At 40.4% G+C, this 14,398-nt stretch overlaps 1 protein-coding gene across 1 annotated transcript in view; it reads right to left on the bottom strand.

Annotated features, from left to right (window-relative positions):
* Positions 1–14,398, bottom strand: part of LOC105831717 (Krueppel-like factor 3) — a 325,934-nt gene that overhangs the window by 300,218 nt on the left and 11,318 nt on the right. Inside the window, exon 2 of the mRNA XM_036291814.1 lies at positions 4,687–5,249. Coding sequence (XP_036147707.1) covers positions 4,687–4,782 — 96 coding nt within the window. The 5' untranslated portion in view covers positions 4,783–5,249. The remainder of the gene's footprint in view (positions 1–4,686; positions 5,250–14,398) is intronic.

The following is a 14,398-nucleotide window of genomic DNA, read 5'->3' as shown; positions in this document are numbered from 1 at the left end:
AACAGTCTCTCGTTATAGTGATGCATATCATAATTGTTACAGCATCGTCTCGACGTCCCGACAACTCTCACTAATATGTAAATGGTGTGTCTCGTATCGAGTTTCGATAGCGGCGCTTCTAGACACACCGTCCTGGCACGTGCATTATGCACCGCGACGTTATTAATGCGTCTCGCAAACGCGGGCGCGCGATGCACCGCGCGTCTATTAAATTCGACCGGATGCTAAATATGCTGATTCCTCGCTGCAGGTGGCGGCGACGGCGAGATGACCGTGTGGCAATGGTAGGTCATTCAGAGGGGAGGAAGGCCGACGACCGATTTTCAACCGGGACAACCGAATCGCAACGCGTGTCGGAGGAACGGGTTCCCGAGAGGGCTGCCTCTTGTCGATTCGTCGCTCTTGAGAAAAGAAAAGGAACGCCGGGAAGAGAAAGAGAGATCCGACGTCCCGAGAATCAAAAGCGCGCGTATTTATCACCGCCGTTAATAACGCCGCGCTATACGGTCCGGAACAGTCGGAAGTTACGATTTCATGAGAAATCTACGAGCGCGCCCTTTTCCTCTTTTTCACATTCCATTAAAGTAAAAATTAATCATTTAATTTAGAAAATTTCAGAGCTTTACATTATTTAATACAGATATATTTATTTTCAGAGTTTTCTCTTTAAAACGTGATAATAAATGAAAACATTAATGAGAGAGTTCTTTATCTAAATTTTTTAGATTGAAGCTTCGATAACCAATTATTCGATGTCTGGCTGTGATGCTATCATTTAATTCTAAAAGTATATATATTGTATACGTAAAATAACTTGCGACTAAATACAAACTATTTTTAATAAAAAACAATAATGCTAATATATACTATTATAATGTATTCGCGAGATAGCCAACAATTTTCACACAAAATAACGTGGATTCGCGCGCGGCCGATAATAAAACAGGTTTTTCGGAGACGCTTTTTTCATGCCGGCGCGGCATGTCGAGAACCCGATCGCCGATTCGTCGCACTCTTGAAAAGAACGGAGATGCCACTCGCGCATATTTATCACCGTCGTTAATAACGCACGAAAAAAAATTGCCTTATCGCCTACCGCAGCGAATTTTTCGATGGTTGCCCATCCCACAATTCGGCGAGAATTAACTTTGTTGCCGGACATAAAAGTAATCACGAATAAAATCACTTTAAGATCTGTGCAAAGTCTCGCGAAATCGAGTGTAACGTTTTAAGAAAGGTACCTTTATTAAGTGTCGACACACAAAAAAGCTATAAATTTTCCGCCGGAATGATTAATTTACATCGTTAATAGAATGAAAAAAAGAATCGTCAAGCAAAAAAATAAACAAAGAATACACGCGTTCACGTTATTTCTACATAAATTATATTTTTTTTAACGATTGGTATAGGAATGTAATGAAAAAGACGTATAGTTTGTTTGTGACGAGGCTCAAAATAAGATGCGCGAAATCCGTGACTCCCGATTTATATCGAGTTTTCCCGACCGTGGTGTTAATTTCTCGTTTCTAATCGATACCTCGCAATTTCGAAACAACCGATACATCTAAACGCACCGAGCCGATCATAAATAATTGATACCCACTGGCGCGCCGATGCTGCGGGGCTTACAGTGTTTTCTAAGCATTCGACACACCTTGCAATTACGGACATAAACTACTACTAGCGAGAAAACGGACGTGAAATGCAAAAGGCACGGAATTGCCGGCCGATAATAGTAAACATTATCACTTCACGCAATCTAAGGCCATTAAATTGGTAGAACTTGTCAAGTGCGAAACTCCCGATTATTCTAATAAGAAAACATTTTATTTTGATTTTTATCAATTTTTCAAAATGCATATTAATTTTGTTTTCAATCATTAAAGTATAGTTATACGAAAATTTACGGAAGTTGCAATGGTTATCTCGTTATCTCATAAATTACTGTATAAAATTTTAATTACATTTCATTTAATTTCTTTACAAAAAAATTGGTTTATCCCTTTAATTTGTACAAGTAAGTTTAAGAAAAATATTTACAATATTTCGGAATTTCTTCCACGAAAATGCATATTTAATTTTTCTAAAACATTTATAAAGATAGGTCGGATCTTTCTCCTACTACACTTTGTACACTTTGCACTGTGCGAAGGAAGAGAAGAGCACGGGGGAAAAAAAGAAGCGGAAGAGAAGAAGGAAGAAGAGGAAGACGAGGGTGAACGCACTCGCCACACCCTGCCTTAAAGATTATAAACGATTATTAATGCTCCACTGCGGCTGACCCGTAACCCGGCGGTGGGTCTTCTCGCGCAACGTCTCGCCTCGCCCCTCTCGCCCTAATCCTGTCCCTTTCCCGAACCTCTCTTCTTTCTCCCTCGAGAAATAATCTCGACTGAAATACCCAGGCGGGATCGCGCGGGATCGCCTCTCGGACGGAATCGATCCTTATCCGGCTTTTTTTCTTAATTAGCCCACGGAGGCTACCTCCCCCGGTAAGGGATAAATAACATCGGGGTTACGTCCGGTCACGTTAACTAATTTGCGTAACACGCCGCAGACTCTCGCATCGAAATCTTCGCGCCAGCAAATCATCCGGCCGTTGCGAGCGAGATGAATTATCTGGACGTTGGAATGAAGGCGAGGCGCGGTGAAATATAAGAGCAAGGTAGGAGCAACAAGAAAAAATAAACGGGCAATCTTAATACGGGAGGAAGCAAGCGTCAGTTTGTACATATTTTGGTGTTGGCCAGAGCGTATTTTTGACACTTGCGGTGCCAACGTGGACTTTCAGTCTACGTTTTACTGCGTCGGAGAATTATCGAAAATTCTTTAACCGAAATAAATTGCGGAAAGACTCCTAATTGGAATCCTCGGATGCAAATCGTTATGTATATCTCATTTCACGAAACCGAGAATCTTAAAGATACTTCGGGAACGAAATGCGGAAATGCGATATGCGTTTGTGCCAAGCTCCCGATGTAAACACGATAACGCAAACGATAAAGATAACGCGGTGTCGCATATAATGCGAGTTACATTCCGCAAAAAATCTCTCGCGACCTTTGTACGCGTGTCGATAAAATTGCCCGCGGGGCCGCGTCGAATCCGTTCATTAGGGGAGCCGTTCGTGCGGCTCGAAGGGAAAACGAACGGCGGCTATGACAATTAATAAGACGGAAATAAACGAACCGAGGAAAGGAGGCGGTGACGTCACCTTCGCGCGAAGACGTTTGCGCGTCAACGCGCCGTTCTCTCCGCCTTCCGATTTCGCGGAGCCTCGCTCAAAGCGCGTAAGTTCGACGTCTCCGGCGATTCAGGCGCAATATGACGAGCATAAAGATAATGAGGCGGCGCACGGCACTAAGAGAAGTCAACGAGCAATTATGCAAATCGCGCGTGACACGTGCTGCGCACGACAACGACGACGACGACGACGATGACGACGACGGCGATCCTCATTATCGAACGATCTTACGGTGGAGATATAACCCGAAGAAACGTACGGAATCGGAGGTGCCGCAGAGGCACTGACCCAATGAGTGTCGCTTAAAATGAAGGAGCCCCGAGAAGCGAGAGAGAGAGAGAGAGAGAGAGAAGGGGGAGGGGAAATGAAACCAGCGAGACAACGGTAAGAGGCGGACGAAGGGTATATATACACGTATACCGTCGGTAGTCCTGTTACGTGGCGTATTTACGGTGTTCGATCTCACCGCTCGCCGATATCGCGCGGCGGTAATTTCCAATATATCCGCAACGTTTCTCGTCGCGCCGCGGAGATGCGACACGATACGGTGCGCGCGTAAAGATAACGGAGACGAGGGCGCGCGGAGGCGGGCCCGGCGCGCGAGAAATTATGCAAATCGCCCCGGCGCGGCGCGGCGCGGCGCGGCGCGCCAGCATTTGCACGACGCGCTCGTCGATACCCGATAAAGGCCGGGATTTAAAATTGCGCGCGGGTATATACGCACTCATTTGTCGCCGCGACCTCGTCGAAGCCGCGCGCGATCGATTCTGGGTGGCGCCCGTATAAAATGGAACGTTCCGAATGCGCAAAGAAGGTATTCAGCGTGGACAGAAATAAACTAGTGGCCCGAGGCGCACGAATCCGCACGGGTAGTTTCACGGGCCGGTGTGCCCGTTCCGCTTGATCGGCAAGCCCATTCGCATGTGATTGCCGAACGATGGTTATGCGCTGCCACGCGAGGGATTCGTTAAAGAGAGTTAATTGAATTTATTACCTACAGTTTTACTTTTTATCATATGCTTTCTATAAAAATTATTTTTCCCGGGAAGAAATTTTTTTTTAAGTATAGATATAATTGTACAACTAATTCCAAATCGATGTCGTAATCGATAAAAATTCAGGATTACAATTTAAGGTGATAATTCGCGAAAGAAATATGACATGAGAAATAAATTCGAATAGAAAACGCGACAGTTCGTTCGGCAAAAACGGAAGTATCCGTCCAAAACGAGAGTTCAATTGCAAAGACGCGAATCGTAGCCGAATTGATTTCACGTGGCACTCACCGGAAACGGACGTAACTAGACTTCGGTGTCCGAGATGAAAAAAAAAAAGCCTGAGCGGAGTGACAACCGCCACGCGGCGCACGTGGGAGGGAAAGGGAAAACTCAATGAAAAAAGAAACGTCAAGGAAAATGCTCGAAATAGATGTCGTGACTCACCATGAAAACCATGAACCTTGATTGCACGTTGGCGCTCCCGATGTAAGTCAGCGTTTCCAGCCACCGTGGTGATCGCCGCCGGGGTGGTGTCCGCATCCACTTCTGCGTCGCAGACTGTCCTTCGTCGCACTCCACAGCCGCGCGAGAAACAGTCGGTCGCACTTCACGATTACGCGATTACGCACTATAGATCCGGGGACTCCGCTCCCTTCTTACTTGTGCTTCTCCCGAATTCGACGACGCGGGACAAGGAAACGGCGTTAGAAATTATTGTCGTTGATAGAGAAGCGCGATAAGTGCGTGGGGCGTGTTTATTCGCGAGACGCGATCCTTATTGCTTACAGAAAAATGCGGGCTTGTTCGCGTTTCCGCTGTAGTTATAGCCGCGTTTAACCGGCGTATCTTTCACTTGGCCGACAATATTATTGACTACTGTAATTGATCTATCTAAGTAACTTATTAATTGGCTATCGGTGACGGCGAGTATATATATATATATTGGTCGTCTACCGGCATTCGATTGGCATACTGGCGTGAATACTGGCCCGTTCGGCACCGGTCACCTGCAACATACAAATACGTCGTCCGCATTAGAAACTGCCCGGCCGACGACGAAACTGGAAAACATAACTAGCGTCGCGGAAATCATAATTCTGGACACCTTTGTAGCGGAACGATGCAAATTTAGTACGAGAACCGCGGCACCGAAATAGAGATTACGCGTTCCGAATCGGCGTCGCATTTCGCGAACGTTGCCACTCCTAATTGTATGCATTTGAGATTTCTAAGATCAAAGAATGTGTTTACGAAAACTCAACGTATAAACACAGCAACTTCTACTTATTTTTATCAGTCCTATTGGAATTTATAATTTATTAAAATACAATTATATCAATAATTAATCATTTATACATAATATTGCTATATATATATTATTATTATTATAGGATTACACCCTACATTAAAAAATATACTTGTTATTATTTTTTAGTATACAACTGTACAACTTTCTTTTCGTTACAATAAAAATCGAAACAATAAAAGATAATGCTATATCTATATAAGTTTTAGAATTCGTAAACAATATATTACGCTACGATAATGCAAGAGGATTTTACAGAAGCAGATACTCGAACCGGCGCATTGATTGATCAAGGCGGAAGTGTTGAGCTCCGTTATTTTGTTTCGAAGATCTAGTATGAACGATCGCGTCATCAGGAAAAACGGATCGGATAATAGAATGGGCAAATGCAACGGCATCATTTTGTGGGGCGCGGTCGAGTGTACCAGGCCGGGCCTGTGACGCACCCGGTCTTTATTTAAATCATTCGATCCGTCACGGTATAATCGATTAGCGCTAATAGCCGAGGAAATAGAGTATACCGTAGCTCAAAGATACACGCACCATTTTCATGCTGGTCACGATCATCTCGATCGATCGATCAATCGATCAACGATTATAATAGCATCTATATACGTCTTATAGTAAATAGAAAGTCTAAAGCAGTAATCCTAAAAATATTGCAATCACTTTTCCCTTTTAAAGAAATTTTAAAGAGCGTAATAAATAGTATCTTTCTCTGTAATTATAACAATAATATGCAAAATTTTAATAGTACAATTTTAATACCTAGTTTTAAAAATTAAATTTCTATTAGTTATTTATGAAGTAAAACTTAATTTAGAAGTAAAACTTGTCGTGGCAACTCAATTCATTAGAATATTTATTTTTGATAACTACTCTCTTAATAATCTAAGCAATCATTAATATTCAACAGATAATAAAATATAAAACAGATTATAAAATATAAATATATATATATATATATATATATATATATATAAATACTTCAAATTAATTTTATATATGTAAATTAAAAAAAAAATGTTTTTCTTTCAATCGACATGTTACTTTGTAAATAAGAATAGAAATTTGAAACTGACTTCTTAAAATATTTTCAATGGTAAACAGGAAATGATTACCTTTGTGTTTACCAAATGTTTTCCTAAAGTTACAAAATAATTAATCAGATAATGAAGCGCCAACGTTGCAAACGACACAAAAAAAGAACGTTGTTATTCCGATCTTTTAGCATGTGCTTTCACTGCAAATTCGTCACATCGACGAAACATATTGCGATTGTGGCCAACAAATAATATTTCGTATTCTGACAAGTTGCCGCAAAGTTTTATTGAAAGTTTGCAGTACATATAGTCTGAGATGTGGTTAAACTTTCAGCATAATTATCGAACGAGACAGTTCTATGACCACTTGACCTCAAACTTCGTCCGTTGTGCATCGGTACAACGAACTGTAAAAGCAACACGCTATCTAAAACTATCTTTAATTACGTTAAAATGAATAATACGAAACAAAACATGTATCATCGAAGTAACCTAAAATAGTCATAAAATTGTTATGAAAGTTCTTTAAATAATGAGACATTTACTTTATTTTGTTTATAAATTTATCAAACACATAGTTATATGTGTGTGTGTATACACTTAAAAAGTTGTTAATTTGATTAAATTTTTCAACTTAATTAAATTTCTTCAGTTTAAGTATTAATGCATAAAATACGTGAACTTTAATTTAACTATTTATATATTTAACTAAAATACATAAATAGTTGAATTGAAGAAATTTAATCAAGTTGAAAAATTTAGTCAAATTAACAACTTTTTCTTCTCAGTATGTGTATTAAACTTATATATGTAGATAACTTTATATATAGACTAGATATAAAAATCTGTCATTCTATAATATGTGCGTGTATTAAAAAATATATATGAAATAATAATTTTATAGGATAGCTAATAAGAAATTGTATCAAATTACGATTTAAATTGCGGGAGAATAGTTTTTCCTCATTCTCGAACACATGATCGACATTAATAGAATACACCATGCGCAAATGGTCGGTGTATTTATTGTTTTTCATCTTATTGGCCACCGCGCGTTTGTAGCACAACCGATAGATAGGGTTCGGAGCAGCACGGCTATTGATCTACGGATCGATCGATCTATTGCTGTCAGCTCGTTTCATCACAGAACGAACTCCTCGACGACGACGACGATGACAACGACGACAACATACCAATAAAGCTCGCCGGAGGCGTCTACGACGATCGTCTTATCGATCGTGATCCTAAATCATCGTTTCCGATCCAATCGTTCAGAGATGCCACGAACTTGCGTGCTGTTTCCTTTATACAAGTTGATCCACGCTTGAATAAGTGATCTTCAAGAAAACGTAAAAAAGAATCCATATCGAGAAAGAGAATAAAATACACTGCACAAACGCGTATATGATTTCTTTGTCGAGATATTATAGATTAGATATATAAATAGTGAAAATTACAATAATGTCATATTGCAAGAGTATGTGATATATAGTGTCATTAAATATAATTGTTTTTTCTCATAAAAAATTTCCACGTAGTGCGAAATATCTTTACATATTCTCAAAGTCTACCAACCGAATTTTGAATCGCCTTATATAATGCGATTTCGACTGAGAGAGCGGTACAATGCTTGAATCTTAATTGAAAGATTACGAAACCTCGCGCTTAATAAATATAACGCTCGACTGCCTAGTTTAAACGAGAGTATCTATATATAGAATTAATATGTCCATTATGTATGTGCATCTCTTTCTTCTGCACAAATATCAGTCGGAACCGTACAGTTATATAAACAATGTCGTTCCGAAAATCTGCAAGTTTCAGAGAGGACAATCTCTTACCTCAATGTAATTACAAGCACTCCGCAATGATTTCGTAACCGCAATTTTATAGTATGTTATTCTTTTCGCATCTCTGTACCTCTCCTTCTCCGAATCGTTCTACAACAGAAAAGCGCGAAAAAATGTGGTGCGATAGAACAGACACAGTTGACAGAAGTACATATAACATGCGATATATATTGGGTATATATCTGGGTGTATCGACTTTCCGTCAAAATGAAACACATTTCCGACCAAACTTGTAAAGATTCAATGAAAGAAATAGGACGACAGAGATGGAAGCTTCCTATATACCGTTCGCCGTCGTTTTGCAAGCTCGCCGGCAAATCTCCTCTCTGTACACCTACGCGCGGAGCCGCCGTACGTTTCCATAGGTTTATGAATGGAGTAGCGCGCGTAAAAGCGACGACTAGAAACACACCGTGCGCTTATGTGTAAGAGGCGGCAACGGCGAAAGTGACCTGCTCTAGCAGCTTGTACCTGCTCGGAGGTGCGCACGTGCACGCACGCACGCACGCACACGTACGCGCGTACAAGCGGGTAGTCGAGCTGCCAGGCAGGTAAAGAACCGCCCTAGATAATTGCACCGAGTGGCAAACCGCACGTCGCTGCGGGCGCGAAATGCGGCGCCGACGACGATGGCTGCTGGGCGCCACGATGGGCGGTCTCGACGCTTTCTTCGGCGACATCGAGACGAGAATTTGAAAGGGAAAGACATTTATTGTATCGGACGAAGGGTCTTCCCTGCGGTATACGATGGAAATAAAATGCGAAAAGGTTGAGGTAAGAGAAAACCTATTTAAAAGTAAGGACGTTCAGACAAAAGGAATAAAATATGCTGAGCGAGAAATAAAATTAAAATTACGAGAAAATCAAGTTTTAAGATAAAAGAAAGAGAAAATAATTGAAAGCAAATTTTCTTTTCTCTTCTTTCGAGTAAGGTTTGAAATAGGGTAAAAAACAGAAAGAAAACATTCTAAACGTTATTATCAATTTAATTTAATATACGGAATCATCTTGCTTTCGCGGAAAATAAATAATTTCATCCATGTAGTTAATTGGACGTTATTAATTAATCAAGAGATACTAATTAAATGTCAGGTAGTTTAAATAACGCTATAAAAGGAGAAACACTCAATTAATCTTACATGTACTGAACGTAAATGCCTAATAGTGCAATAATAAAGATTTAGCGTAATATGATATTCATTAAAATACAGATGGTATCATATCGGAACTATTAGTTATCATCGCCCAGCCGTCATAGTTTATCATTATCATTTGTCACAATCAGTAGAAAGTCGCGAGGTGTAAAAATAATTAGACATCAGTCTCGTATATCCAGCGCGAAAATCAGATAAGACTTTCCCGCGCGAGTACGAGATTAAACTAATAATTAGACGATCTCGTTCGAGTTAAATGAGATGGCCGCATATGCCAAGGTGCAACGGTAATCAAGTTGAACTTGAAACTTTTATGTAAATCCGCGATAATAACCGTTCTCACGAAGAGCAACAGTTAATATTTCAAACAGCTTTAATCCGAAATAAAGTGTAAAGATATCAAGTTTCCTCATTATTCAATTCAAAGTGATTGATTAAATTACATTAAACGGTAAACTATTCTTCAAACAAAGGACTACAACTTATTATTAAAAAAAAAAAAAATTATAAAAGCACTAGCAGTTGTAACTTTATGCGATAAAATAAGAAGTTTTGTACATTTCCTTAGAAAAAATTCCTGGAACATTTCTCTCTTCTTACATTTAGCGATTATACTCCGTTACGCACGCGATGTGCTCTCGTACGACACAACTATCTCGCGGGCAACACGAAGAATTTTGTTACGGTTGTAATTTGCTAACCAGAGATAGAGAGAGAGAGAGCGAGTGACATAGGATGCATTCCCTTGTGTGTCTCGATACTCCGCTGTCACGTCGCCCAGTTATCTGCATGCGGACCGGTTATACAACCGACGCAAATAATTGCATTATGCGGTTAGATAATGATCGACGCGTATCGGGTCGGATCCCGCGTGTGAACTCGGACTCGGGTTTGCCACTTTGCCATTGCCAGGACATTACCTTATCTGGCCTTCTGGCCAGTCGCCTTGAAAATCACCGCAGTTGGTAGCATAGATAGCTGGACCAAATGCCAGGCATAAGACTCGCATTACTTGTGCGTGATGCACGTCGCGATATAATGCGATTTCGATATTTATCGCCGATTATCTCATTAATTCTATAGCTATCTAATCTAATTCTCGCTCAAAATCCCCTTCTCCATTCCCGTCCAAACAGATGTCGATAAAGCTGATAAACGGAAAAGTTGCGGCGTAACGAAAGATACTCGGTTTTCACGCTACACAGCTCAGTTTTTTTTATTTCCTTAAAATCGATCCTTCTTATTTTTCCTTTTCATTCTTCCTTCGGAGAATCTTCTTGCTATGCCTTATATGCCGCACTTGCGGTGAACAAGTTAGCAGCACTCAATTCTTTCGTGGTGACGAGTGACATTTAATTATGTAGTCTCGAAAGCGATGCAAAATAAATTTTACATCAATTACCGCGGTCAATCCATTATGGATAACCGCGAGATCATAATTTGCAAGAAATTCTTAATCTCTTGAACGAGAAGATAAGATTGGCGGAACGTCGGAATTACAAAGTCTACGATTGCTAAATCAAAGTCACTTAAAATTAGAAGCGAAACTCGGAGAGCCGAGTGAATAATGAAGCTCGAGAGGAGGTACGAGCTTTGCGAGTTCATTGCACCATCGATCACTGCCGCTTTTTCTTCGGCGTTCATTTCTCCGCGAGTAAGTTCCGATCGCTCATTTTGTTCGTCGATCCTCTAATCCGATTGATCGATCTCCGATCCGCGATGGCGCCATTAGTTTCTTCGGTTCGTGACGATGGATCCATCAACACCGCAAATACCATTAGCGCATACCGCGACTTTTTGCAATTAACCTTACCAATGATTGCGAAACCGCCAGCTATCTCGCTAACCTATCGGACCTCGTCTCGATTAATTAATCTAATCACCCTCTATAAGCTAACCCAACTTTCATCTCATCACTGCGTCTAGAAAGCGGCGGAACCGATCGCGATTGCCAATTATTTTGGCAATCATAATTACCATAATCTCGCCCAATTTATTATTAAAGCCAATTATATTTTCACCCTGAAAAGAATGCCGTCTTCTCGATCTCTTTTCCAATAAATTCAGTAACATTATTTATTTCATTATTTTGTTAGTTTGATTTTTCTATTTTGAGCCAAACGCTCCGAAATACATCACAATGTGCCTCCACAATGAAAAGAAATCTTGTATGCGTGTGTTCACCAGTTTTAATTAACGTGCTCATTCGAAAAGCACGCGGCTTACAGGCTACTCTGAGAGATATAATCGTTAGACGCAATAGTTAGGGTGTCGCAATAATAATGAAAAATCAACAGAGACAACGCCCGGCTATTTCGAATTTTCTCCTCGGATTACCTCATGAATTGTGAAATTCTACTTCTTCCAGTTGGGACTGTGATAACACCGGAACGAGCACAAATATTACACGGGCGACAGTCTAAGCATTAATAAAGTCCTCCTCCTCGCGGCGAGCATTGACATTAATTTGAAACTCGTCCGGCCAAGATCTTATCGGTTTATTTCGAAAGCGAATCGTGTCCGCGCGTGCATACGGACGAACGCGGGCGTATGCGTGTGTCGACATGCATATGCATATAGGCGTTTATATCAACGATCAAAACGATGTCGCCATCTTCCTACTTGCGCTCTAGATCCCTTGTCTTGTGATAAAATAACATTTAACAATATCAAAGATATCAAAAATCCCAACTTTAAATTGACAAACTGAGTTTTGAATATCGCCATTGTCTATTGGCTAATCATCCTCGCATATCTCACAAACCCACGCAAGTGTAATTACGACAATCAGGAATATCAACAATAAGGATAAGAAACGCAAAAAAAAAATTCAAAATATCCTCTACGAGGATACAACATTATCTAGCGGAGAATTCTCATTATCGGAACGCGCGTTTTCAGAATTATGTACGAGTCATACGATGCAATGGCTCAACCGAGTGCAATCTCTAAAATACGTATCGCAACGCATTGATATGAGCGTATTAAGCGTGACGAAACGCACGTATATGCACGTCGCTGGTGCAGCAGCAGAAGAAACTCGTTGCGTTAATGTAGACCGCGACGGGTGTACGTGTATCTCATACCCTGGGACTCCGCGATATCAGATTTTATCGTCCCACGTGAAAGAATGAAAATTAACGAGCCGATTTAGGTCCCGGATTGCGACACGTCGCGCTGAGAAAACGTCCGCGAATACGAACACGAACGCGCTTTGCTCTCTCGAGACACGTGCTGCGTGCGCCGTGCGTACCTTACGCGTTTTGTATCTGTCTCGCAACATGACGGTTCGAGACCGCGAGCAGATAAAAAATGTATCCGCGTATCTGCAATATATCGCATTATCCTAATTCTGACTGACAAAAATTAATGTAATTTGATAAAGTTGGAAACGTATATAAAACCACAGTGAAAATCTAGTTGCGACCGAATAAGGATCGTCTATAATTAGTTTTCAGATATTCTCCTATTATTATTTAGTATAATTTTATATCTCACAAATAAGAAACATAATATCTTCGTGCACAACTTTCGACTGATCGATCAATATTACTCAATATTGATTATAATATACTTTTTTTATTTTCGGCAGAATTGAAACTGCATCACACATATCTGTAAATGTGTTAAAATTAAATGCAGCTAAATCCATGAAGCAAGATATAGAATCAAATAGGACATCAGCTTACAATTCAGCTAATTCTACACAAAAACACGGTCACAATTTTATTACTCTCAGAAAATATGTATATCTTTCTCTAGGATTCTTCATTAAACATTCCCGAGACAAATTAAGATCTCAGACGAACCAATGGCTGCGTTCGGCAGAAAAAGCAGCTTTGCAAGTGTTGTAAAATTCTTCAACACGATTGGTTCTTGCTCTTAGTTCCTGTTATATCTAAACGTATAAACCAGTCGTGTTGAAGAATTTTACAACAGTTGTAAAGCTGCTTTTTCTGCTGAACGCAGCCAATCTCTATTAGTTTACGATTACAATTAGATCGAGAGAAAGCGCCTCTGTTTCTTGTATGAAGAAAAAAAAATAGATTTCCAATAGGCTTCTGTCAAAGTATTAAAAAAAAACGTCTCATCAGATCAAACCCATAAGTTTTTGTACCAAACAGCATTACGTATTACGACGGCAGATGGTTCGCGCAACTGCGACAGACGCAGGCATCTAACATTTTTATCGGGTTTTCGATCATCGACTGCTACCTGCTGCCACTGCGATCGCTGGCGGCAAACGCCAGCGAATGTTCCGTTTAATTTTATCGCTCAGCCATTGACGTTTTTACTGCGCCGCACCGTCGCACAGGATCTACGGGCTAGCTCGGGCTAGGCGAATTCCTAGTGGCAACTCCCGACCCGGAGTCCCTGTAGTGCTTGTAAAATTATACCATTGACACCCTTGTGCGCGCCTAGATAATGAAACGCGGGATAACGAGATTCCACACCTCGTAAATCGGGTCCTTATCGATCGATACACAAGCGAAACACAACTTTCGATAATCAATGTAAATCTGTTAAATCAGACGGCGCGCGGCGTGGCATTACGCAAAAGTCAACCGTCACGCTCATGATGTTTGTAGCAATTCCTTTAATTCTCATTCATTAAATCCCTCTCTGGTCGTTTTCGTATTCGTAAGAAAAATCTCGTGTGTGTGTGTGTGTGTGTGTGTGTTTTCAGAATAAATAAACATTTTAAATAGATTTTTTACAAAAAATGTTAAAACTGAAAAAAAAAAGTTGATAAACTATTAAAAGTTAATGTTCCGCATGATAAGCATTCAGATAAATTGTTCG

Source organism: Monomorium pharaonis, chromosome 9, assembly GCF_013373865.1.
Source record: "Monomorium pharaonis isolate MP-MQ-018 chromosome 9, ASM1337386v2, whole genome shotgun sequence".
In the NCBI taxonomy this organism is placed as follows: Eukaryota; Metazoa; Arthropoda; class Insecta; order Hymenoptera; family Formicidae; genus Monomorium; species Monomorium pharaonis.
The sequence above is the reverse complement of the archived record's forward strand: the minus strand, read 5'-3'. Positions and strand labels throughout refer to the sequence as shown.